The following is a 27380-nucleotide window of genomic DNA, read 5'->3' as shown; positions in this document are numbered from 1 at the left end:
CAGAGGAAGAAAACATCACGGAGTTGGTTTTGGTATGCAAACAAATGGGTGTTCAGTAGCTAGCTAATTAGCTAACCATGCTAAGGTGCACAGCTGATACATTTTTCTATATTGGTGGTTTCATTGTGGCCGATGAACCTGTTTGAGAACCAAAGTACCAGATTACTGTTGTAATAAACACTGATGGTTCTAATGTTCTGTGTTTGCACTAGAACATCTAGAAGTTCCTCGTCAGGCCTCTCAGCTGTTTTCTGTAACTCAGCAGCTGCAGCAGCAGGAGAGTTAAAGCTCAGGCTCAGTGTCACGTTCATTATAGTCCTGTTTAATTGGTGAGCATCTGCAGTGAGTTTGCTGCTAATGACCGGACTGCAGGGTCAATAATCACTGATCAGTTTCACCTTGTGGCTAATCAGTGGCTAACATGCTGGCTAGTGTTAGCATGTAGCATTAGCATGTGGCCTGTTTGGAACGGATTAAATTAGTTTAAAGACCAAAAGCTAAGCATCAAATTGGTGGTTTATTGTGGCTGAGATCAGGTGCAGCTTCATCACATTTCGTCTGTGTTTGCAGGTGAACTTCATCTATAATGTCATTTATTTCCTTTTTACTTTGGTAAAGAGCTGTAGTTTTATTGTGAAAACCTCTTCCGTTGCAGGTGGCATGTCCTGAGTCTGGGCTGAAGAACCTGTGACAGGAACAGCTTGTGGTAAAAACGCTCAACTTTACCTAGAACATCACATTAATGTGTTTAGACAGGAAATGTGAGCTTTTATTTTCTCCTCAGAGCAAACTAATAACTTTCATCCACATCAAACTGATGTTAATGGCACTAAATGTTGGACTTGGAGCACAAACATTGAAGATTTGTAAATTCTTGCAGTAGATAATTCTCTCTATTGGTGCTAGTTTGTAAAGGTAGAATCTAAAAGTATCCAGGTGTCTGGTGGGAAGAGATGAGGAATCAGTAAATATGAACACAGGATGTTGTCACGTTAAACTTTATTTAAAATGAAGAGAACAAGTTTAACCTTCTGTCTGGTCACTCTTTGATCAAAGTAATGGTGTTTTTGTGTCTTCCAGGATGCAGCAGGAGAACCTGAATCAGCCGTGGATCCAAACAGAAGGTCCTGTGGAAAAGTAGCAGACTGTATTAATGCATTCAACATGACTCCTCTGCAGCATCTTCATGTATCAACAAAAGAGAAAACTTGTTTTTTTTTTTGTGTGTTCCCAGGATGCACCAGGAGAACCTGAATCAACCGTGGATCCAAACAGCACTGATTTCTAAATAAAGACATGTAAAATGAAGTGCAAGTTGTTGTGTTTACTTTTTTGCTGCTGCAAGAGTTACTAGCTAATTGTCAGAAACTGGTTTGAGGTGAAAGTAGACCAGCAGCTCCTCTTCAGTCTTCCTCTGACAGGATCTGCCTCCATGTTCCTGCTGGATGTCCAGTGAGCCAAGCAGCACCTTCACTGTGTCTTGTATTTTAAATAAAAAAAAAAAGTTGTCTAAATCTTGTTTCCTGTTTTCTATTGAGTGATTTTTGCCTTGGTTTAACTACACCGAAAAGGCAAAGCTGTGGATCCACCTATGGTCAGCATTTGTATAGCACCTTTCCATGACCTCCTGCCTGAGGAATGACCCACAGCTGGCCCCATTTTATTTTGGAGCAGAATCCTGAATCAATCCAGAATATTTTACTGGTCCTGGATTGAATGTAATGTGAAGGTGCTAATTTTTGAACCCAGCAATGGTGAGTTTAAGGGTAAATAAAATGCCAATTTGGAAGCAGGTAGAAAAATACCTGGTTGGAGCCTGAAAGTATTTTTTTCCTATAAATGTAAAAAGTGCATAATGAGCAAAATGGCTGCTTTTTTTTTTTTTAACGTGCTTTTTCAATAAAATGAGCTGCATACCTGACTTCACCTTGGGGAAATAAATCAGCCCTCGCAAAACACCTTCTTTTGCACTCTTGCCACACACCGGGATTGAACCCAGCACCTCTGATCTTCAGTGCCTCTTCTGACTGCGACTTAACCCACTGCGCCACAGACACCTGTCACACTAGAAGAAGATCACGGGGCGATTTTGTCATCTTCGTTTGGGAAAACCATCTCAAAAAAAGCACAACATTTTAAAAGTGAAAGATGCTAATCGCATCATGGAATCACAAACTAGCTCCAACAAGAATTTATATTTCTAATTTCTAGATTATAAACCTACCTGAGAGCTTCGGCACAGAGCACGTTCCCTCAGTGGCTGCAGAACGCTCCTCTTCTTCAAACGTGCTGTCGCTTCAGTCCGCACATCTGCAAGAGGGAGAAAATGGTACAACAATTACACTTCATACAAGTGGTGTTTACAGTCAGCAGCAGCGCTGGAAAGTGGAGAACTGCAGGATGCCGATGAATAAAAAGTGAGGAGGATTTGGACGAACCTGAAGACTCTTCCTCAGCTCCTCAGCAGTGAACACCAGCCCACCTGAAGCACGAAAGGGAAAAGAATCAATCAATAAGTGATCAGAAGTTACAGCTGTATCACCTTCATGTTGAACAAGGCTGCACACATCTGATGTAGGAAATAAAAAAGTGGATATTTGCACTGATGACTTTTCTCTCATTTCATTCTCTTTACATTTACATTGCTGAGATACATTTAGAAACTTGCTGTTAAACTTCAGTAACTAAATACTTGGACATTAATGGTGATCACTGACATTTGAATGCAATGTGCTTAAGGAAGCACTGAGTGATCTATTTCTGATCCTAAAGGTGATCATCATCAGAAATCTGCCTACAATTACAGAAATAATAATAATTCTCTGACGACTCAGCCATCGTCGGTCTCATCAACAACAGAGACGAGGGGGAGTACAGAGAGCTGAACAAAAACTTTGTGGACTGGTGCCAGCAGAACTGCCTCCGGATTAATGCCGGAAAAACCAAAGAGCTGGTAGTGGACTTTCGTCGGCACAAAGACCCTCCCTCTCCGGTGAACATCCAGGGAACGGACATAGAGATTGTGGACTCTTACAAGTACCTGGGTGTTCACCTCAACAAGAAGCTGGACTGGACTGTTAATACTCAGGCACTCTTCAAGAAAGGCCAAAGCAGACTCCACCTGCTGCGTAGACTGAGGTCTTTCGGAGTGGCGGAGGGCCTCCTGAGGACTTTCTATGACTCTGTGGTGGCATCAGCCATCTTCTACGGTGTGGTCTGCTGGAGCAGCAGCATCACGGCAGCAGAGAAGAAGAGACTGAACAAACTGGTGGACAAAGCCAGCTCTGTCCTGGGCTGCAGCCTCGATCCTGTGGAGGTGGTGGGTGACAGGAGGATGGTAGCGAAGCTGTCATCAATCATGGACAATGTCTCCCACCCCCTACATGAGACTGTAAGAGCCCTGGAAAGCTCCATCAGTGACAGGCTTCGTCACCCACGATGCTCCAAAGAAAGGCATCGCAGGTCCTTCCTCCCTGCTGCCATCAGACTTTACAACCAAATCTGCTCCCAGTAAACCAAAGACCAAGAAAATAGTAACAAGTGCAATATTTCATATATATTTATATATTTTATATTTTCCCCATGTGCAATAGCCTTTCTATCTCACCTCATTCTATCATTCTTTCACCATACATTATTGTTTGTATATACTGTACATGTAAACATATATATTTTATATTTTTTATTCCCTTTCTTTGTATGTGTGAACTGTATCTTGTATGTGTGAATCAGAACTGCTGCTGACTTGAAATTTCCCCATTGTGGGATAAATAAAGGAATATCTTATCTTATAACAGCCAGACTGGACAGTTGTAGCCAAAACTAGAAACACTGCTGCTATTTAACCGCAAGCAGCTTGGTTATTTAAATGAACATCATCCACCGAGTTACAAACTTGAAATCATAGTGAGTTTAGTGTTTAGTGTCTGTTGCTGGCTTTTCTTTCCTGGTGTTGATTGTCTGTCACTGTAGCGAAGCTAATCAATAGGCGGTGCTGATTTCCTCTGATAGTAACGGTGTGAAAATAAAACACGTTCCTTCTCATAATAAGCTACATTTAGTCATCAGTCTGGTGAACTTGGCCGCTGGCTGATTTGTTTATCCGCCTCAGAAAGCAGTAAAATGTGGCAGCTGTTAGCATGGTTAGCTAGCGTTAGCTAAATAGCTAGCTGTGTGTTGTGTATGTGTCTGTCCGTGCGGCCACTCAGCCTCAGACTGACCTCATTAACCAAAGCCAGCTCCGCGTCTTCGTGGTGTTTTCCTCGAGTCCTTCTCCACCTTTCCTTTCGTCCTCCAAACATCTTTTTCGAGCAGAAAAACACTCCAACGATCCGCTCAGGTTCAACGTCACCTGCTCATGACGTCATTTCCTCAACACGAGCACCGTCGCAGCAGGAAAGTTTAGCAGCAGGAAAGTTTAGCAGCAGCTCAGTCGATGTAGAAACTACGGGTGTTAATCATCCACAGCAAAATGGAACACATTTATTTCAGGGAGTTAAATGGTAAATGGTCTGTATTTGTCTCGCGCCTTTCTAGTTACTTCAACTACTCAAAGCGCTTTTACATGAGGGGGGGGGGGGGGGGACGACCCGCTCTACCGCGGACCCTCAGCCGAGTTCATCCCACGGAGCAGGTACAAGTTTGGCTTCACGTGTTTTGCATTTTTGAAGACACAGCGCCCCCTTGTGTCCTGTAGGAGGAACTATAGATAGATAGATAGATATTTATTTATTGATCCCTCAGTGGGGAAACTTTGCTGTTACAGCAGCTCAAAGGGACAGAAAAATTAAATAGCAGAATATAATAGAATTAGAAAAATTAAATAGCAGAATATAATAGAATTAGAAAAATTAAATAGCAGAATATAATAGAATTAGAAAAATTATATAGCAGAATATAATAGAATTAGAAAAATTAAATAGCAGAATATAATATAATATATACAGTGGTAAAAACCTATGTACACAAAGAAATGTAATTACAGAGACAAACAACAACAGGGTGAAGTGAAGTGGGGTGAGAATTATTGTACAGTTTATGTTATAGTAAAGTGCACAGGTGGTGGTGGTGGTTGGTGCAGCAGACTATAATGCAGCATGTACAGTCTGACTGCAGTCGGGATGAAGGACCTGCGGAAGCGCTCCTTCTTACACCTGGGGTGTATCAGTCTGTGACTGAAGGAGCTGCTTAAGGCCCCCACAGTCTGATGCAGAGGGTGGGAGGTGTTGTCCAAGATGGAGGACAGTTTGGACAAGGTCTTCCTCTCTCCCACCACCTCTATGGGGTCCAGGGGGCAGCCACAGACCGAGCCGGCTCTCTTAATTAGTCTGTTGAGCCTGTTCTTGTCCCGCTCAGAGCACGCCCCTCCCCAACACACCACTGCATATGAGACCACAGATGCCACCACAGTCTCGAAGAAGGTCCTCAGGAGTGGTCTGCTCACTCCAAAGGATCCTAGCCTCCTCAGCAGGTATAGTCGACTCTGACCCTTCTTGTAGAGAGAGTCAGTGTTGTCTTTCCAGTCCAGTTTATTGTTAAGGTGAACACCCAGGTACTTGTATGTCCTCACTCTCTCGATGCCAAGTCCCTGGATGCTCACTGGTGCAGTGATGGAGGGTTTCTTGTGGAAGTCTTTCGTCTTGCTGGCGTTGACTAGGAGGTTGTTTCGTCCACACCAGCCGACAAAGTCCGTGATGACCGTCCTGTATTCACAGTCGTTCCCCTCTGACACACACCCCACGATGGCAGTGTCATCAGAGAACTTCTGGAGGTGACAACTGTCTGTAGCGTACCTGAAGTCTGATGTGTACAGGGTGAAGAGGAAAGGTGACAGTACCGTTCCCTGGGGGGCCCCTGTGCTGCAAACCACCACATCAGACACACTGTCCTGCAGTCTCACATACTGGGGTCTGTCCGTGAGGTAGTCAGTGACCCATGCAGCCAGCTGGTCACTGACTCCCGCTCTCTCCATCTTCACCCTGAGCAGTGGAGGTAGGATTGTGTTGAAGGCACTGGAGAAATCAAAGAAAGTGATCCTCACAGTGCTTCCACTGCCCTCCAGGTGAGACAGGGATCTCTGCAGCAGGTAGATGACAGCGTCATCCACCCCAATTCCAGGCTGATATGCAAACTGCAGGGGATCCATGTGTGGGCTCACCAGGGGGCGGAGATGGGTTAGGACGATCCTCTCAAGTGCCTTCATCAGGTGAGAGGTTCAGGCCACGGGTCTGAAGTGGTTGGGCTCCTTGGGGCGCGAGGTCTTAGGAACTGGAACCACACAAGAAGTCTTCCACATGGCAGGAACTTTTTCCAGACTCAGGCTCAGGTTGAAGATGTAGCAGACCACCTGACAGAGCTGGTCTGCACAGTCCCTGAGGAGTCTGGAGCTGATGCCATCAGGGCCCGTGGCTTTCCTGGCTTTGATCTTCTTCAGTTGACTTCTCACCTGATCAACAGTTGGTGTGAAGAGAGGAGGGGGAGAAGGGGGAGGGGGAGGGGAGGGGGAGAGCTGCCAATGAGGTGGTGGGGGGTGGGGGGGTGGAGGTGAGAGGACCAGAGGTGGTTGTGGAAGTGAGGGGGAGGGTGAGGGCCCCGGGGATGGTGGTGGTGAGGAGCTGGGGGTAGGCTGGTCTGTGCTCAGGCTGGGGAGGGAGGGGGAGGGGGGAGGGGGGGGGGCCCATTATCAAATCTGTTGAAAAACAGATTTAGCTTGTTGGCCCAGTCTCTGTCTCCAGGTTCAGGGTCTCTCCTACTGCTTATCTCCTGCCCTGACATGGATTTGAGACCTCTCCAGACCTCCCTCGTGTTGCTCCGCTGAAGATGATCTTCCATTTTCCTCCTGTAGTTGGCCTTGCACTATTTATCACTGTTCCTCCACTCGTGTTCTCTTTTTCACTGTTTTGTCTTTTCATCTGTTCTCTCTTTATATTATCTCTTTACTTTCCACTTTGGATTTTACTACCTACAGATTTATTATAGGAGGTCTAATGGAGCTCCTTGTGCCACAGGTGCTGTTACCACAACACTTTGTGCTCCTGAATTATAAAAACGGACAAAAATTGGTCATTGTCATACACCAAGTCTATGATGGGACAGTCAGGGGCAAGCAGCACTGGGAGTGACCACTGACCCTCCTTTTCTCTAAGCTCTAGGCTCAAACTAACTCCGGTGTCGCCTCCAGACTTGTGATGAAGCTCTCACAGTGGACCCTCACCTGCAGACTGAGGTAGTGGCCTTTCTCAGCACACACTTGCAAAGGAGAGCGGCCCCAGAGGGCAGCGAGCGCACGAGCCAGAGCCCGTCTGCCCTGAGCCACGGCTCTGTGGACAAATCTGGCAGTTTGAGAAGAAACGACACAGTTAGATTACATCCACATGCAAATGACTTCAGACTGTTTATCCATGACTGTGAGCTGTTTCGGTGTTGGACTACGTCAGCCACTTTTAGTTGCCCATGTCAACCTCTTTGCTTGCTAACTAGTGTTCAGTCTTTAATACCCTGCCAGGAATGACTGGTTTAAACTGGCGACTTTGTCCACTGCTCGTCTTAGATTTCAGGAGGAGGAAAACAGACATCCAGCCCCTGTTGATTGGTGGGGATTGTGTGCCGAGGGTCTCCAACCACCGGTTCTTGGGCGTGCACATTGAGGATGACTTGACCTGGAGCGCCAACACCAGAGCCGTCATTAAAAAGGTACAGCGGAGACTCTATTTTCTGAGGATTCTCAGGAACAACCATCTCTCCCACAAACTGCTGGTGTCTTTTTACCGATGCTCCATAGAAAGCATCCCGTCGTACTGCATCTGCGTGTGGTTTTCCAGCTGCCGGCAGCAAACAGGAAGGCGCTCCAACGGGTCATCGCCATGTCCCAGAAGATCACCGGCTGCCCTCTACCTTCCCTGGAGGAAGTCTACAGCTCCCGCTGTCCGAGGAAGGCGCGGAAGATCGGCTGGGATGCGACCCACCCCGGCTTTTCACTGTTCCAACTTTTGCCCTCTGGTAGACGTTTTCGGACACTGAAGTACGAACAGATTAAAAACAGCTTCTACCCAAGAGCCATAACTGTACTAAACACTGCCGGACATTAAATAGAAGTGTGATGCTGCTGGATGTTATTTATATGAAGATGTTTTTTATTTGTTTTATACTCTGCACTTTGTGCTTTTTTAGATATTATTGTCATTCAGGGTACTTCTTTTATATACTTTATACTTTTTTATGGCACTTAAAGTGGATTGCACTTTCAATTTCGTTGTACCTCTATAAACGACGATAAAGACATTCTATTCTATTCTATTCTGTTCTAATACAGGTGCATCTAAAAAAATTAGAATATCGTGAAAAAGTTCATTCATTTCTGTAATTCAATTCAAAAAGTGAAACTCATATACTATATAGATTCATTCCACACAAAATGAAATATTATTTTTATTATTATTTGTTGTAATTGTGATGATTGTGGCTTACAGCTCATGAAAACCCCAAAGTCAGGATTAGAATATTACATAAAACCGACTGAAAAAAAGCCCAGGTTGCTTTGAGAGCGGCCTTCAGCTCGTCTGCATTGTTGGGTCTGGGGTCTCTATTCTCTCACCCCATAGATTCTCTATGGGGTTCAGGTCGGGGGAGTTTGCTGGCCAATCGATCACAGTAATGCCGTGCTCAATAAACCAGGTTTTGGTAGTTTTGGCAGTGTGGGCAGGTGCCAAGTCCTGCTGCCAAAGAAACTCGGCATCTCCGTCGAGCTGGTCAGCCGATGGAAGCATGAAGTGCTCTAAAATGTGCTGGTAGACGGCTGCGTTGACTTTGGTCTTGTATAGTATATGAGTTTCACTTTTTGAATTGAATGTTTTGAGATGCACCTACCTGTACATACGTGTCACCATCTCCATCTTGCGTGGTCAGCAGCTCAGGGGAAACTCCTCCGACTCTCTTCACCTCTTGCTGTATTTGCCGGTGAAACAGAGTGACTTTGACCCCGGCGGTCGGAGCCACTTGTCCCTGCACAGCTGGGTGCTGCAGTTCTCCTGCAGGGGGGAGCAGATTTGTGGTGTTGGAGTTTACTGGCACAAAGGGGGCAGCAGACGAGGACTCTCTCTTCAGGAAAACTCAGAAACAGTTACACAAGCACCCCCACTTTACTGAAACTAATTAAACATTTGAAATGAGATCACATTTGCCAGCTAGCCTACTGAACGCCCACTATTCTACATCTTTTCAGCTATGGGCTATTCAGACTTGATGTCAGGTATACAGCTACAGCCCACTACTTTTCAATTTCATTAAACCCGTTGCAGTGACAAGACATTCATTCATTCATTCCTGCAACCAGACGTGTCAATCAAGACAACAACATGAGTTCATGCTTATTTTCTATTTCATTGTGTCAGCTTGAAACCATACAGCCATGTAGTGTAGTGAACAGGAATGAGGATGGAGAATCAAAGCCCAAACAGTCCATGAACCAAGAAATGACACGTCTCCAGTGCACTTCATCTTATTGACCACTAGATGTCCTACTGGAGCGCGGTGTCATTGAAGCCTCGAGTAATTAACCATTTTTCAATTAAGTGTCGAACTTCAACAAAGCCTCGATCAGCCATCACTATGTCCTCTGTACCTGGACTGTACCACCTCACTTCCTGTCTTCAGAGCGTCTCCCCTACTACATAATGGTATGATCCTAATGTGTCCTCCCACGTGATTTGCCGCATGGTGTGTCCATCACTATAAAAGTCTGAAGGTTTGACTCACCCGGCGCCAGTCGGCTCTTCTCCTTCTGCTGCAAACACCCGGACGCTTTGCTTGGGCTCGTTTTGTGCTTCATGCAGTCCTTCGGAGGTCCAGAGGAAGAAAACATCGCGGAGTTGGTTTTGGTATGCAAACAAATGGGTGTTCAGTAGCTAGCTAATTAGCTAACCATGCTAAGGTGCACAGCTGATACATTTTTCTATATTGGTGGTTTCATTGTGGCCGATGAACCTGTTTGAGAACCAAAGTACCAGATTACTGTTGTAATAAACACTGATGGTTCTAATGTTCTGTGTTTGCACTAGAACATCTAGAAGTTCCTCGTCAGGCCTCTCAGCTGTTTTCTGTAACTCAGCAGCTGCAGCAGCAGGAGAGTTACAGCTCAGGCTCAGTGTCACGTTCATTATAGTCCTGTTTAATTGGTGAGCATCTGCAGTGAGTTTGCTGCTAATGACCGGACTGCAGGGTCAATAATCACTGATCAGTTTCACCTTGTGGCTAATCAGTGGCTAACATGCTGGCTAGTGTTAGCATGTAGCATTAGCATGTGGCCTGTTTGGAACGGATTAAATTCATTTAGAGACCAAAAGCTAAGCATCAAATTGGTGGTTTATTGTGGCTGAGATCAGGTGCAGCTTCATCACATTTCGCCTGTGTTTGCAGGTGAACTTAATCTATAATGTCATTTATTTCCTTTTTACTTTGGTAAAGAGCTGTAGTTTTATTGTGAAAATCTCTTCCGTTGCAGGTGGCGTGTCCTGAGTCTGGGCTGAAGAACCTGTGACAGGAACAGCTTGTGGTAAAAACGCTCAACTTTACCTAGAACATCACATTAATGTGTTTAGACAGGAAATGTGAGCTTTTATTTTCTCCCACATCAAACTGATTTCTTCCTGAACTACTTGTTTCCAGGTAGAAAACACACTAACAGTTAATGTTAATGGCACTAAATGTTGGAATTGGAGCACAAACATTGAAGATTTGTAAATTCTTGCAGTAGATAATTCTCTCTATTGGTGCTAGTTTGTAAAGGTAGAATCTAAAAGTTTCCAGGTGTCTGGTGGGAAGAGATGAGGAATCAGTAAATCTGAACACAGGATGTTGTCACGTTAAACTTTATTTAAAATGAAGAGAACAAGTTTAACCTTCTGTCTGGTCACTCTTTGATCAAAGTAATGGTGTTTTTGTGTCTTCCAGGATGCAGCAGGAGAACCTGAGTCAGCTGTGGATCCAAACAGAAGGTCCTGTGGAAAAGTAGCAGACTGTAGTAAGTATTAATGCATTCAACATGACTCCTCTGCAGCATCTTCATGTATCGGCAAAAGAAAAAACTTGTTTTTTTTTGTGTGTTCCCAGGATGCACCAGGAGAACCTGAATCAACCGTGGATCCAAACAGCACTGATTTCTAAATAAAGACATGTAAAATGAAGTGCAAGTTGTTGTGTTTACTTTTTTGCTGCTGCAAGTTACTAGTTGTCAGAAACTACTTTGAGGTAAAAGTAGACCAGCAGCTCCTCTTCAGTCTTCCTCTGACAGGATCTGCCTCCATTTTCCTGCTGGATGTCCAGTGAGCCAAGCAGCACCTTCACTGTGTCTTGTATTTTAAAAAAAAAAAAAGTCTAAATCTTGTTTCCTGTTTTCTATTGAGTTTTTTTTTTTTTTTTTTTGCTTTGGTTTAACTACACTGAAAAGGCAAAGCTGTGGATCCACCTATGGTCAGCATTTATATAGCACCTTTCCATGACCTCATTCACACACTGACCCATGGAGCTGGAACCCCGACCTCCTGATGGAAGGATGAGCCACAGCTGGCCATTTTATTTTGGAGCAGAATCCTGTGTTTTACTAGTGCTGGATTGAGTGTAATGTGAAATTGTATGTGTAAACATAAGACCACTTTAGAAACAAGTAGAAAATACAAAGCCAAAAGAAACATTGTTTGAGTTTGAAACGCTTTAATTTTTTAAAAGTGCATAATGAGCAAAATGGCTGCATAAAATCTTACTCCAACTTTGGGAAACACTGGAGATAGAAGATCTTCAGGGGTTTTTATCTTCGTTTGGGAAAACCATCTGAAAAAAAACAAACACAAATGAACCTCCAGACACTTTAAAAGTGAAAGATGTTAATCAGGTCATAGAATCACAAGCTAGCTCCAACAATAATTTATAATATATCAAATAGTAGAAATCAATGATTTAAGTTTTTTAATTAAAGTTACTAACCATTGTGCTTCTTTCCCAACACATACTGGCAGGAAGACTCTTTCTCTGCTCCTCAGCAGTGAACACCAGCCCATCTGAAGCATGAAAGGAAAAAGAATCAATCAATAAGTGATCAGAAGTTACAGCTGTATCACCTTCATGTTGAACAAGGCTGCACACATCTGATGTAGCAACTTGCTGTTAAACTTCAGTAACTATTTGAAACGGCAAATAAAATATTTTGACATTAATGGTGATTACTGACATTTCAATACAATTAGATTTCAAGGATTCAAGGAACGTTGTCATACCAACACACGTTTACACACGAGGAGGTATGAAAATACGTTCTCAGGTCCGAATGTAGCGGCTGTTAGCATGGTTAGCTAGCGTTAGCTAAGTGGCTAATTAGCTAGCTTGTTACCACCATGTGTTTGTTCTCTTTGTGTTTGTATTCGGCCATACAGCCTCAGACTAACCGCATTAACCAAACCCAACTCAGCGTCTTCGTGATGTTTTCCTCTGGTAGTTTTCTTCTCCTCCTCCAAACATGTTTTTGAAGCAGAAAAACGAGCTGCAGAAACACGAGCAGCAAAAAACGTGCCAACGATCCGCTCAGGCTCTTAAGTCATCTGCTGCTGCGGAAGTGTGCTGACATCATTTCCTGTGCTGCCAATCAGGCGACTTTCCTAATTTCCTTAACTAGCAGCAGGTGTGACCGTTAGCCCCTCCCCCTCCCCCTCCCAAAGGTCTCGCAGCAGCCTCGCGCAGCCGCAGAGAGGACCGAGGAGAGCCACTCCACTCCTGCTCATGAATCGCGCACGCGCAGAACCGCCGCTGATGTAACACTAAAATAAATCATTGCATTTGAGCTAGAGATGGGATTTATGGCTCTTTGAAGGGAGCCGGATCTTGAGGAGCCGTTCCTTTCAAAGAGCCGTTCAAACGACTGACTCGTTGTTATATTTACTTATTTATTTATTAGAAGTCAACCAGGGGTAACTTGTTTTCATCAAGGAAACAATCACTGGTAGCAGTTGTAAAATAAGATTTGGTTCAGAATAATTCAAATTTATACATATCTATTCTGAAATATTGATTATAATTTCATTTGGCTTGTGTTTTCAGTGTAATCATTCCATAAGATGGTGCCATACCAACATGCTTTGACAGTGAGATCACTATTTAGAATTTTCCCCTCAACTAAAAAACTTTGTGGCACAATAAAAACTATGCAGGCTGCAGATAACTTCCATGCAAAATAACTTTAGTGTGAAATTTTCCACACATGAACATTTTAACAATACAGAAATAAAAATAATATAAATAAAACTAGAATAGAAATTAGGACATGATACAAATGTGAATGCATAATTGTACTAAACTACCTGGTGTGTGTTCACCTGAACTACTTTACAAACAGGAACTCAGCTCCTTGACTCGAATCCACATCAAAACAATGGAAACAATAACAAATAACATTTCTTCAATCGTTAATATCTCCTGCTCCCTGAATGTAAATCTCTTCAGTCCAGTCGGGCGGCACTCACTAATATCTCCTCCCCTAATGCTGCGCATCTGTAGCTGCGTTTACGTCAATGGAGCGTGCTGTGGACGACTCAAACTCATGTCATTAGTCGTTCAGGTGAAGGCAGCGTGGACAACTCAGACTCGTGGGGCACACAGGTGACACATGAAGGCAGAGCAGGCAATTTGCATATAAGAACGGTTCGCAAACGAACGGCTCGCAACTGCGAATCGGTTCTCATCATTCACTTAAAAGAGCCGTTCAAAGACTCGACTCGTTCGCGAACGTCACATCTCTAATTTGAGCCACACAGCCTCAGTCACTAACTCACCTCGTCCACTGTGTGTGTGCCTCTCTGTGACATAAGCTAATCTAGCTAACTAGCTCATCATGTCTCAGTCTAATGTGTATGCTCAAAAACAGAGAAAGGAGTGGGAATCAAACTGAATTCAAAGGCTGTTTGAAGCCGTTTATTGGAGACCATACACGGGCATGTTGCCTGGATTGTAAGGCTGATTTCTACGCCAAACTTTGTGATAAATGTTGGTCGCAGATGTGGGTGACCAGCGTTTCAGCTTTACCTTTATAAATACAGCATGTTTAGAAAACAACATTCATTATCATTATTTCCAAAATTGCATTTTTGGGCCTTAACTACAGCACCACCATGTGGCTGACTGGGCTCATGTTTTTGCACATCATTTTCAGTCATTTCAGCCTATTTCATCTTTCTAGATCATTTAAGCACTTTGGAAGACAACAAATAAGTCTTATAAACCAGGAGAAACTCGATGGAGTTCTACCCCTTCTGGGTTTGATCTCCAATTAAAGGTTGGTTGACAAGATGGCGGCGACTTATGCATAATATCTTTCTTACAACAGATTTCCCCCTCTGATATTTGTGTGTTTGGTTATAAAAAACAGGCCTTTTACTTTTCCAGGATCATGTTGCAGAACAAAGGGCGTCATTCCTTCAGCTCTCTGAGGATACCGTGGGTAAACCTGGTGCACCGTGGGCTCTACCAACTGTAAAAGTATAGGAAGAGACAAGTGTGGATGTTTAGACATAAAAAAAGCAGAAAAGGAAGTGTTTGCATTTGCAAGCTCTTAAATCAGACAGATGTTACAACATAACATTTAGTTGTAAACTCAATATTTGTCTCTCCACCAACAAACTTCTACATTCAACAAACATTCTGTATTCCAAACAAGTTAAACGAGTTGCACTTACACGTGTTTTGAATTTCCGTGGTGAATCTGTACCTCTGGTGTGACGCCCTCCAGGACCGACAGGGGAGGCTGGACAGAGCCTCCATCGGCAGAGTGGTAAAGATGTTCTGACTGCTGGGAGTACACGGCTGGACTGGAGGGCATGGGTGACTGGACAACAAAACACTGATGAAAGATGAATTGGCCAAAATCACCTGGACTAAAAAGAATGAATGGCTTTATTTTACCTACCTCGAAGATATTCCACTGATACTGGTTTGGGAAACACTGGAGAGAGGGTGATGTAGGAAGACAGCAGAAATAAAAGTCAAACCCCTGCTGTGTTTCTTAAATAGTGACATGATGAGAAAGCAACATATCGCTGAAGGGCTGAGCTGATAGTGGTGATAAACAGGCCGATTGCACTGAGGAAGCACTACTGGAGGAGCAGGCTGCTAAAGAATAAACGTACATAAATCACACATAACGGAATATTCATATCATTCATATTCATATCATCAAACTAGTCTTATATCTGTTTCTATTTCTTTTACTTGTTTCAAAGAAAAGGCAGCAAGAAAACTCAAGCTCTTGCTAGGCCTGCTGTCATAGCTTCAGAAATTGGTATGTGAAAAGCATATGAAATGATAAGCAGATTTTTTAAATCAACAATGGTTAATTATTGTTATTTATGTGTAGTGTTATATGGGTATGAGTAAGAACTGACAGGCCAGTGGTGGGCAGGAGGGCTCATGTTGGGGCAGTGGGAATAGGACACCCCATCGCAGTAGGTATTGGGATAGCCTGTGGATGTGGTCAGGCACAGCGCCCCACAGGACGTCAGCAGAGGTATGGCAGAGTCAAGGCCGGCTACGGGGGTGCTCTTAACTAGACAAACAAAGAAACCACAATACAGTAAACCTGTGCCTTTTAATGGGCTTTTTTAAAGCTTGTTTTATTTTAAAAATCGCGGCACACTTACTTTGTCCTGAGGCTTGCATCTTGCGGACAGCCTGACCAATGCTGAGCTTCTTGTCTTTGAAACAAATTCCATTACCCTTTAATATAGCAGCCACATTAGACTAGAACGTGTGGGATATACTCCGCATTATCATACTGAACATGTCCAGGACATTTAGTTGCAAGATACTTTAATGGCCTGCTTCTACTCACTTCATGAAGGACTTTCAATGCATCATCTTCACTTTCAAATGCAACAAACCCATACCTGTCCAAAGAGACAGAATCAAAGTAAACCGTTTTAACTTTAACAGTAAATCTGTGAATAATGTTGGAAATCAAAGGACAGAGAATTATCTCACCCTTTTGAAGTTCCTGAGCGATTGTTCACAATCTTCACCTTTTTCACTGCACCATGTTGAGAGAAGACATGTCGGAGGTCACCCTCATTAACCTTCATAAAAATGCACAAACACACACATATATATTTTTGAATGTTATCACCCCACAAGATGGTTGCTGTTTGACTTCATTCATTTGTTCCACAATGAACAATTTCAGATTATTGTGCAGCGTTAAAAGATGAGGCAACAGGAGAAAGTGATAAGTAACTTCAGTTTGACAAAGCCAAGAAACAAGTGGTTCCCAATCGACACTTTTGGTGCTTTTCCATAACACAGTTTTAGCACTACTCTACTCGAGTCGAGTCGAGTAGAGGCGAGTAGGTGCTAGTGGAAAAGCGCCATTTGTTACCTGTAAAGCAGAATTTAGAAGAACACTAAAAACTGAGTTTTGATTCCATTAAGTAGGTAATGTCTGGTCTTGACAATACATTTTTTTTACGATTTTGGCATTTTCTAGGTTTATTAGCCAGAGGAGAAATGACAGGAATCTCATCCTGACATTAGATTTTTGACATGCTTTGCTGCCCTCTAGTGTCTACTCTACAGTAAGACACTCAGTCTGGGCCAAGTTGCAGCTCTCACCTTGCAGTCAATTCCTCAGACGAAAATCTGATTAGGGATAGCAGTGCCAAGACGGGGGCTGTGGCGAGTTAGGCTGTCATCGTGGTGTTCTCGAGGTAACACACCAAGGCTGGAGGAGCTGCTGCCATTCTAAGAGAGAAGAGAAGAACATGACGAGGCATCACTGTCATACTTGGGTCACTAGGAAACAACACAAGCATCATCTTGTATGACAGCAAGCAAACCACAGAGCAAGAACAAAGCAAATGAAATACATGCTGGTTTTTTTTTATAGATACTGTGGGGGAAAAGGCAATAACAGCTTCTTCTTGATCTGTCATTGAAGTCCAGCAAACTAAACAGTAAGCAGTAGCTCCTTAAGTCGTTTAAGTCAGACAAAGTTGATGCACCTGCAGCTAGTAGATAGAATCTAGGCTATATGATCAACTAAGACATTTGTATATGTCTTTGCACGAGAGTGTGTTCAGGTTATCGGAGAAGGAAGGCTTTCCTATTAATTGTGTTTCTTGTCAACTTTTGTTTATGCAGACAGAACAAAGATCATAGCCTGTGCTGTTCACCAGTCATCATACCATACTGCACTGGAAAAATAAATGTCAGCCTCGCCCATGTGGGGAATTTTATTATTACTTTTGATCACTACTTTTAAAAGGCCAATTATACAATACTGAGCCTCAAATTTGTACTAACTGCGCTAAATATATATGTAACAGAGTAAGTACTAACAACATCATATATAACCAATTACAGAACACTGGATTTGAATTAACACTATTAATGTATTGATTAACGTTACCACAAACTGTATAACCTTTATTTGAACTAACTACATGACCTGTGAGTGAACTAATAACACTATATAACCAATCATTAGAATCATTTGTAATGCTAACATTGGAAGCTCAGTTCTTACTGACAATGTATGTACTGTGTTAATCAACAAGGAGAGACTTATTAATGCAATGCACCGCCACAGGGAAGAGCCATACCCCATAGTTGCTAAAGAGGGGAACAAGCACTGGCCCCAGGTTCTGAAGGGCCAGACACATGACGATCAGGTGGGACATTTATGGCAAGAAAGTACAAGCACGCTTACATGCACTACAATACACACCTCATAAACTCCCTCTTACACCATATACTGGAAGCTCCAAGGGCAAGGCTAGTGGAAGGCTGTCATTGTAACAGCAGGATGAGATAGCTGTAGGGGAGGATGCTCTCAGAAAGACTCCATTGTAAAGAAGCTCCCACATGATAGGGAAAGGTCACTAGGGAGGATACTTTGTTACAGGTACGGCTGCTGGATCAAGGTCGTGATGCCAAGAGGCTGGGACCAGCCTGTGCACCAACGAAGGGAGGGCCAAGTCTAAACCGCGGTTACTCCCCAACTAGACAACCAATCAAAAATAATTGTATTCATGCTGGAATGTATATACTGTTACTGCATATGTGGTTCGGGGCTCACTCTTTGACCTGTTGGCTACAGACTAACAGCTTGCTGACTGTGGTTTTCAGAGCTCAGACTGAGTCCTTGGCCAAGATCAATACTTATTCACACAGAAAATAAAACACCTCAAATGAGAGAAGTTGCCTGTCCTTCATCGAAAAAAACGAACACGCTGACAAATTGGTGACCCCGACGTGATTTCGAGGAAAAGGACGACGGGCAGAGTCCCCGGACCCGCCATCCAGGGCCTGGACATCTCCTTGCGACCCTCTGGACACTCACACGGGCCCACATCTCAAAGGTAAGCAGAAACCTGTTGTGATAAACCAAATTCTGCATAGTTTAGTATTGCAAATACCTTAGAGTGTGAGTGTTTGGAGGTAAGCAAAGAGAACTAAATTGCTGAATTTAAAAGCTGGACTGTGATGTTTCCTACTGTGGGAATAATGTTGTGATATAACTGGCATTAAGCCAAAGTAGTGAAAAAACCTCGAGTGTAAAGAGAAAAAGAGATAAAGAAGAGGCCTGAAAAGAGAATAAAGAGTAAAATCCCCCGGCGAGGGGCTCCACCTAAGAGTGGGGATCTGAACTAAATAACTATACCAGTGCAGCGGGGGCAGCGCCTGCGGGATTGTGACGACCCCAATGCAGCTGAAGAATTAGAGTAAGGAAATTACCCTAAAGAGGGGCTCCTCCGGCGTGTGGAGTTTGTGTGGTAGTAAAATAAAGGTATACCAGAGGAAAGAGCCAGCGCCTGCGGGAGATGCGACTCTTATCCTGCTGAAGAATTAAAATTACAATTAAGGATTGACGAGGCCAGTGCAAAAGACCTGGTAGAGAGCCTGCGGGACAGTTGCCAGGCCCGTTTGGAACGGCATGTTGGTGAGTGAGTTACGCATGGTAGCTGACGAGTGCCTTGTTGTCTCACCTCCAGTGTGGTGCACTGGGTCGTCCTAAAAAGGTCAAATTGAAAGCCACGCCATATTGTAGTTTAGTAGTTTTTTTTTACAAGTCTTGTGTGTGTTCTTGATGCATTTTGGATACTGTTTTGTATTTTCTGTGGATGTTAGAGCTCCATTGAAGTAGAACTAAGGAGCAGTTCCGCAAAAGCGGGTTTTGTGACGTCAAAACAGGACCGGCTGACAGTGGAGGAGAAGGAGGGGGGAGAGTCCGCTCACAGCTGAACAGTGACTCTCCGGTAGTAAAAAAAAAAAAAAAAAAAAAGGGAGAGAAGATAGAAAAGGGGGGAGATTTGCTACTGAGTGAAGGGATTGAGTGTGTTGTGCTCCTGCTGAACTGCTCTGACTGCAAAATATAGCTATAAAGTTGGGTTAAAAGGCGCGGAGAAAGACACAGCACTAATGTCCATGAGGAGTTCTCGGAGCAGCAGAACACACTTAAGTCCACATGAGCTGCTGACAGGTCGGCCTATGCCTGGTCCTCCCAGTGAGGCGGGGCATACGCCCCTGTTGGATGTGTGGCAATTTGACTGTGACGACTACATGAAATCTCTGACTGACCCTACTCGAGCTTTGTCTACACAGGTCCAACAGGTCGAGCAGAGACCAGAAGCAGCTGTTGTCCCGCCTCCTGCACAGGTACAAGTGGGTGACTGGGTACGGGTGAAGGTCCACAAGAGAATGTGGTCGGAACCCAGGTGGTCTGGACCGTGGGAGGTAACTGAGCGCACCTCACATGCTGTCCAGGTAAAAGGTAAAGCAGGAGCAAATTGGCACCACCTCACACATTGTGTACCAGCAGACCCGCCCTCTCAGACATTACGAGAGGTTAAAAGTGATTTGGCTGATCTTTCCAAAACATAGGCACATCTGATAACCAAGCATGTACTCCAGCCCGCTTAGGGCAATGAGAGCCTCCATACAAGACAACCCACCACTTTGGGGCGCGCTCGCAATCATTGTTGTTATTGTGGGATTTCCCTTGATGTGGGAAATACTAATGCCAAAGCACCATGTGGTTCTGGATGTGGCCACTTCAGTCCCATGCCCCACCACACCAAGGCAATCCACAGCTGTTGTAACACCCCTCCCACTGTCTCAACAGGTGATCCCCAAACGCAGAGTCACCAGGAGAGTCAGTGGATGGTCTCCCATCCTGACATTAGATTTTTGACATGCTTTGCTGCCCTCTAGTGTCTACTCTACAGTAAGACACTCAGTCTGGGCCAAGTTGCAGCTCTCACCTTGCAGTCAATTCCTCAGACGAAAATCTGATTAGGGATAGCAGTGCCAAGACGGGGGCTGTGGCGAGTTAGGCTGTCATCGTGGTGTTCTCGAGGTAACACACCAAGGCTGGAGGAGCTGCTGCCATTCTAAGAGAGAAGAGAAGAACATGACGAGGCATCACTGTCATACTTGGGTCACTAGGAAACAACACAAGCATCATCTTGTATGACAGCAAGCAAACCACAGAGCAAGAACAAAGCAAATGAAATACATGCTGGTTTTTTTTTATAGATACTGTGGGGGAAAAGGCAATAACAGCTTCTTCTTGATCTGTCATTGAAGTCCAGCAAACTAAACAGTAAGCAGTAGCTCCTTAAGTCGTTTAAGTCAGACAAAGTTGATGCACCTGCAGCTAGTAGATAGAATCTAGGCTATATGATCAACTAAGACATTTGTATATGTCTTTGCACGAGAGTGTGTTCAGGTTATCGGAGAAGGAAGGCTTTCCTATTAATTGTGTTTCTTGTCAACTTTTGTTTATGCAGACAGAACAAAGATCATAGCCTGTGCTGTTCACCAGTCATCATACCATACTGCACTGGAAAAATAAATGTCAGCCTCGCCCATGTGGGGAATTTTATTATTACTTTTGATCACTACTTTTAAAAGGCCAATTATACAATACTGAGCCTCAAATTTGTACTAACTGCGCTAAATATATATGTAACAGAGTAAGTACTAACAACATCATATATAACCAATTACAGAACACTGGATTTGAATTAACACTATTAATGTATTGATTAACGTTACCACAAACTGTATAACCTTTATTTGAACTAACTACATGACCTGTGAGTGAACTAATAACACTATATAACCAATCATTAGAATCATTTGTAATGCTAACATTGGAAGCTCAGTTCTTACTGACAATGTATGTACTGTGTTAATCAACAAGGAGAGACTTATTAATGCAATGCACAGCCACAGGGAAGAGCCATACCCCATAGTTGCTAAAGAGGGGAACAAGCACTGGCCCCAGGTTCTGAAGGGCCAGACACATGACGATCAGGTGGGACATTTATGGCAAGAAAGTACAAGCACGCTTACATGCACTACAATACACACCTCATAAACTCCCTCTTACACCATATACTGGAAGCTCCAAGGGCAAGGCTAGTGGAAGGCTGTCATTGTAACAGCAGGATGAGATAGCTGTAGGGGAGGATGCTCTCAGAAAGACTCCATTGTAAAGAAGCTCCCACATGATAGGGAAAGGTCACTAGGGAGGATACTTTGTTACAGGTACGGCTGCTGGATCAAGGTCGTGATGCCAAGAGGCTGGGACCAGCCTGTGCACCAACGAAGGGAGGGCCAAGTCTAAACCGCGGTTACTCCCCAACTAGACAACCAATCAAAAATAATTGTATTCATGCTGGAATGTATATACTGTTACTGCATATGTGGTTCGGGGCTCACTCTTTGACCTGTTGGCTACAGACTAACAGCTTGCTGACTGTGGTTTTCAGAGCTCAGACTGAGTCCTTGGCCAAGATCAATACTTATTCACACAGAAAATAAAACACCTCAAATGAGAGAAGTTGCCTGTCCTTCATCGAAAAAAACGAACACGCTGACAAATTGGTGACCCCGACGTGATTTCGAGGAAAAGGACGACGGGCAGAGTCCCCGGACCCGCCATCCAGGGCCTGGACATCTCCTTGCGACCCTCTGGACACTCACACGGGCCCACATCTCAAAGGTAAGCAGAAACCTGTTGTGATAAACCAAATTCTGCATAGTTTAGTATTGCAAATACCTTAGAGTGTGAGTGTTTGGAGGTAAGCAAAGAGAACTAAATTGCTGAATTTAAAAGCTGGACTGTGATGTTTCCTACTGTGGGAATAATGTTGTGATATAACTGGCATTAAGCCAAAGTAGTGAAAAAACCTCGAGTGTAAAGAGAAAAAGAGATAAAGAAGAGGCCTGAAAAGAGAATAAAGAGTAAAATCCCCCGGCGAGGGGCTCCACCTAAGAGTGGGGATCTGAACTAAATAACTATACCAGTGCAGCGGGGGCAGCGCCTGCGGGATTGTGACGACCCCAATGCAGCTGAAGAATTAGAGTAAGGAAATTACCCTAAAGAGGGGCTCCTCCGGCGTGTGGAGTTTGTGTGGTAGTAAAATAAAGGTATACCAGAGGAAAGAGCCAGCGCCTGCGGGAGATGCGACTCTTATCCTGCTGAAGAATTAAAATTACAATTAAGGATTGACGAGGCCAGTGCAAAAGACCTGGTAGAGAGCCTGCGGGACAGTTGCCAGGCCCGTTTGGAACGGCATGTTGGTGAGTGAGTTACGCATGGTAGCTGACGAGTGCCTTGTTGTCTCACCTCCAGTGTGGTGCACTGGGTCGTCCTAAAAAGGTCAAATTGAAAGCCACGCCATATTGTAGTTTAGTAGTTTTTTTTTACAAGTCTTGTGTGTGTTCTTGATGCATTTTGGATACTGTTTTGTATTTTCTGTGGATGTTAGAGCTCCATTGAAGTAGAACTAAGGAGCAGTTCCGCAAAAGCGGGTTTTGTGACGTCAAAACAGGACCGGCTGACAGTGGAGGAGAAGGAGGGGGGAGAGTCCGCTCACAGCTGAACAGTGACTCTCCGGTAGTAAAAAAAAAAAAAAAAAAAAGGGAGAGAAGATAGAAAAGGGGGGAGATTTGCTACTGAGTGAAGGGATTGAGTGTGTTGTGCTCCTGCTGAACTGCTCTGACTGCAAAATATAGCTATAAAGTTGGGTTAAAAGGCGCGGAGAAAGACACAGCACTAATGTCCATGAGGAGTTCTCGGAGCAGCAGAACACACTTAAGTCCACATGAGCTGCTGACAGGTCGGCCTATGCCTGGTCCTCCCAGTGAGGCGGGGCATACGCCCCTGTTGGATGTGTGGCAATTTGACTGTGACGACTACATGAAATCTCTGACTGACCCTACTCGAGCTTTGTCTACACAGGTCCAACAGGTCGAGCAGAGACCAGAAGCAGCTGTTGTCCCGCCTCCTGCCTCCTGCACAGGTACAAGTGGGTGACTGGGTACGGGTGAAGGTCCACAAGAGAATGTGGTCGGAACCCAGGTGGTCTGGACCGTGGGAGGTAACTGAGCGCACCTCACATGCTGTCCAGGTAAAAGGTAAAGCAGGAGCAAATTGGCACCACCTCACACATTGTGTACCAGCAGACCCGCCCTCTCAGACATTACGAGAGGTTAAAAGTGATTTGGCTGATCTTTCCAAAACATAGGCACATCTGATAACCAAGCATGTACTCCAGCCCGCTTAGGGCAATGAGAGCCTCCATACAAGACAACCCACCACTTTGGGGCGCGCTCGCAATCATTGTTGTTATTGTGGGATTTCCCTTGATGTGGGAAATACTAATGCCAAAGCACCATGTGGTTCTGGATGTGGCCACTTCAGTCCCATGCCCCACCACACCAAGGCAATCCACAGCTGTTGTAACACCCCTCCCACTGTCTCAACAGGTGATCCCCAAACGCAGAGTCACCAGGAGAGTCAGTGGATGGTCTCCCATCCTGACATTAGATTTTTGACATGCTTTGCTGCCCTCTAGTGTCTACTCTACAGTAAGACACTCAGTCTGGGCCAAGTTGCAGCTCTCACCTTGCAGTCAATTCCTCAGACGAAAATCTGATTAGGGATAGCAGTGCCAAGACGGGGGCTGTGGCGAGTTAGGCTGTCATCGTGGTGTTCTCGAGGTAACACACCAAGGCTGGAGGAGCTGCTGCCATTCTAAGAGAGAAGAGAAGAACATGACGAGGCATCACTGTCATACTTGGGTCACTAGGAAACAACACAAGCATCATCTTGTATGACAGCAAGCAAACCACAGAGCAAGAACAAAGCAAATGAAATACATGCTGGTTTTTTTTTATAGATACTGTGGGGGAAAAGGCAATAACAGCTTCTTCTTGATCTGTCATTGAAGTCCAGCAAACTAAACAGTAAGCAGTAGCTCCTTAAGTCGTTTAAGTCAGACAAAGTTGATGCACCTGCAGCTAGTAGATAGAATCTAGGCTATATGATCAACTAAGACATTTGTATATGTCTTTGCACGAGAGTGTGTTCAGGTTATCGGAGAAGGAAGGCTTTCCTATTAATTGTGTTTCTTGTCAACTTTTGTTTATGCAGACAGAACAAAGATCATAGCCTGTGCTGTTCACCAGTCATCATACCATACTGCACTGGAAAAATAAATGTCAGCCTCGCCCATGTGGGGAATTTTATTATTACTTTTGATCACTACTTTTAAAAGGCCAATTATACAATACTGAGCCTCAAATTTGTACTAACTGCGCTAAATATATATGTAACAGAGTAAGTACTAACAACATCATATATAACCAATTACAGAACACTGGATTTGAATTAACACTATTAATGTATTGATTAACGTTACCACAAACTGTATAACCTTTATTTGAACTAACTACATGACCTGTGAGTGAACTAATAACACTATATAACCAATCATTAGAATCATTTGTAATGCTAACATTGGAAGCTCAGTTCTTACTGACAATGTATGTACTGTGTTAATCAACAAGGAGAGACTTATTAATGCAATGCACCGCCACAGGGAAGAGCCATACCCCATAGTTGCTAAAGAGGGGAACAAGCACTGGCCCCAGGTTCTGAAGGGCCAGACACATGACGATCAGGTGGGACATTTATGGCAAGAAAGTACAAGCACGCTTACATGCACTACAATACACACCTCATAAACTCCCTCTTACACCATATACTGGAAGCTCCAAGGGCAAGGCTAGTGGAAGGCTGTCATTGTAACAGCAGGATGAGATAGCTGTAGGGGAGGATGCTCTCAGAAAGACTCCATTGTAAAGAAGCTCCCACATGATAGGGAAAGGTCACTAGGGAGGATACTTTGTTACAGGTACGGCTGCTGGATCAAGGTCGTGATGCCAAGAGGCTGGGACCAGCCTGTGCACCAACGAAGGGAGGGCCAAGTCTAAACCGCGGTTACTCCCCAACTAGACAACCAATCAAAAATAATTGTATTCATGCTGGAATGTATATACTGTTACTGCATATGTGGTTCGGGGCTCACTCTTTGACCTGTTGGCTACAGACTAACAGCTTGCTGACTGTGGTTTTCAGAGCTCAGACTGAGTCCTTGGCCAAGATCAATACTTATTCACACAGAAAATAAAACACCTCAAATGAGAGAAGTTGCCTGTCCTTCATCGAAAAAAACGAACACGCTGACAAATTGGTGACCCCGACGTGATTTCGAGGAAAAGGACGACGGGCAGAGTCCCCGGACCCGCCATCCAGGGCCTGGACATCTCCTTGCGACCCTCTGGACACTCACACGGGCCCACATCTCAAAGGTAAGCAGAAACCTGTTGTGATAAACCAAATTCTGCATAGTTTAGTATTGCAAATACCTTAGAGTGTGAGTGTTTGGAGGTAAGCAAAGAGAACTAAATTGCTGAATTTAAAAGCTGGACTGTGATGTTTCCTACTGTGGGAATAATGTTGTGATATAACTGGCATTAAGCCAAAGTAGTGAAAAAACCTCGAGTGTAAAGAGAAAAAGAGATAAAGAAGAGGCCTGAAAAGAGAATAAAGAGTAAAATCCCCCGGCGAGGGGCTCCACCTAAGAGTGGGGATCTGAACTAAATAACTATACCAGTGCAGCGGGGGCAGCGCCTGCGGGATTGTGACGACCCCAATGCAGCTGAAGAATTAGAGTAAGGAAATTACCCTAAAGAGGGGCTCCTCCGGCGTGTGGAGTTTGTGTGGTAGTAAAATAAAGGTATACCAGAGGAAAGAGCCAGCGCCTGCGGGAGATGCGACTCTTATCCTGCTGAAGAATTAAAATTACAATTAAGGATTGACGAGGCCAGTGCAAAAGACCTGGTAGAGAGCCTGCAGGACAGTTGCCAGGCCCGTTTGGAACGGCATGTTGGTGAGTGAGTTACGCATGGTAGCTGACGAGTGCCTTGTTGTCTCACCTCCAGTGTGGTGCACTGGGTCGTCCTAAAAAGGTCAAATTGAAAGCCACGCCATATTGTAGTTTAGTAGTTTTTTTTTACAAGTCTTGTGTGTGTTCTTGATGCATTTTGGATACTGTTTTGTATTTTCTGTGGATGTTAGAGCTCCATTGAAGTAGAACTAAGGAGCAGTTCCGCAAAAGCGGGTTTTGTGACGTCAAAACAGGACCGGCTGACAGTGGAGGAGAAGGAGGGGGGAGAGTCCGCTCACAGCTGAACAGTGACTCTCCGGTAGTAAAAAAAAAAAAAAAAAAAAGGGAGAGAAGATAGAAAAGGGGGGAGATTTGCTACTGAGTGAAGGGATTGAGTGTGTTGTGCTCCTGCTGAACTGCTCTGACTGCAAAATATAGCTATAAAGTTGGGTTAAAAGGCGCGGAGAAAGACACAGCACTAATGTCCATGAGGAGTTCTCGGAGCAGCAGAACACACTTAAGTCCACATGAGCTGCTGACAGGTCGGCCTATGCCTGGTCCTCCCAGTGAGGCGGGGCATACGCCCCTGTTGGATGTGTGGCAATTTGACTGTGACGACTACATGAAATCTCTGACTGACCCTACTCGAGCTTTGTCTACACAGGTCCAACAGGTCGAGCAGAGACCAGAAGCAGCTGTTGTCCCGCCTCCTGCACAGGTACAAGTGGGTGACTGGGTACGGGTGAAGGTCCACAAGAGAATGTGGTCGGAACCCAGGTGGTCTGGACCGTGGGAGGTAACTGAGCGCACCTCACATGCTGTCCAGGTAAAAGGTAAAGCAGGAGCAAATTGGCACCACCTCACACATTGTGTACCAGCAGACCCGCCCTCTCAGACATTACGAGAGGTTAAAAGTGATTTGGCTGATCTTTCCAAAACATAGGCACATCTGATAACCAAGCATGTACTCCAGCCCGCTTAGGGCAATGAGAGCCTCCATACAAGACAACCCACCACTTTGGGGCGCGCTCGCAATCATTGTTGTTATTGTGGGATTTCCCTTGATGTGGGAAATACTAATGCCAAAGCACCATGTGGTTCTGGATGTGG

General features: G+C 44.4%; 1 protein-coding gene and 3 long non-coding RNA genes across 5 annotated transcripts in view; all 4 read right to left on the bottom strand.

Moving 5' to 3' along the window:
• LOC139223864 (uncharacterized) overlaps positions 1-27380 on the bottom strand; it is a 64787-nt gene that overhangs the window by 2945 nt on the left and 34462 nt on the right. The gene's annotated exons all lie outside the window — the stretch shown is intronic.
• Positions 983-2111, bottom strand: LOC139223832 (uncharacterized). The gene is made up of 2 exons (XR_011586034.1): positions 1918-2111; positions 983-1127 (listed from the first exon to the last, which is right to left on the bottom strand). It is a non-coding gene; the product is annotated as an uncharacterized lncRNA (long non-coding RNA).
• LOC139223831 (uncharacterized) lies at positions 2250-4370 on the bottom strand. 2 transcript variants are annotated; one of them, XR_011586033.1, is made up of 4 exons: positions 4221-4370; positions 3122-3308; positions 2439-2482; positions 2250-2310 (listed from the first exon to the last, which is right to left on the bottom strand). It is a non-coding gene; the product is annotated as an uncharacterized lncRNA (long non-coding RNA). The 2 variants fall into 2 exon arrangements; XR_011586032.1 differs by lacking the exon at positions 3122-3308.
• Positions 14376-15885, bottom strand: LOC139223894 (protein boule-like). Its single transcript, XM_070855904.1, has 6 exons — positions 15866-15885; positions 15675-15750; positions 15420-15580; positions 14945-14980; positions 14715-14863; positions 14376-14509 (listed from the first exon to the last, which is right to left on the bottom strand). The coding sequence occupies exons 2-6, from the start codon at positions 15691-15693 to the stop codon at positions 14503-14505; spliced, it is 372 nt and encodes a 123-aa protein (XP_070712005.1). The 5' UTR covers positions 15694-15750; positions 15866-15885; the 3' UTR covers positions 14376-14502.

This window comes from Pempheris klunzingeri, chromosome 24 (assembly GCF_042242105.1).
Source record: "Pempheris klunzingeri isolate RE-2024b chromosome 24, fPemKlu1.hap1, whole genome shotgun sequence".
Classification (NCBI taxonomy): Eukaryota; Metazoa; Chordata; class Actinopteri; order Acropomatiformes; family Pempheridae; genus Pempheris; species Pempheris klunzingeri.
Note: the sequence above shows the minus strand (reverse complement) of the source record. Positions and strands in the feature narration are given on the sequence as shown.

Coding starts and splice junctions, on each gene's coding strand:
- LOC139223894 (XM_070855904.1), bottom strand. Junction 14,981..15,419: donor CTCCTGCCCACCACTGGCCT/GTCAGTTCTTAC, acceptor CCCTCTCTCCAG/TGTTTCCCAAACCAGTATCA. Junction 14,864..14,944: donor ATCAGTGGAATATCTTCGAG/GTAGGTAAAATA, acceptor TTTGTTGTCCAG/TCACCCATGCCCTCCAGTCC.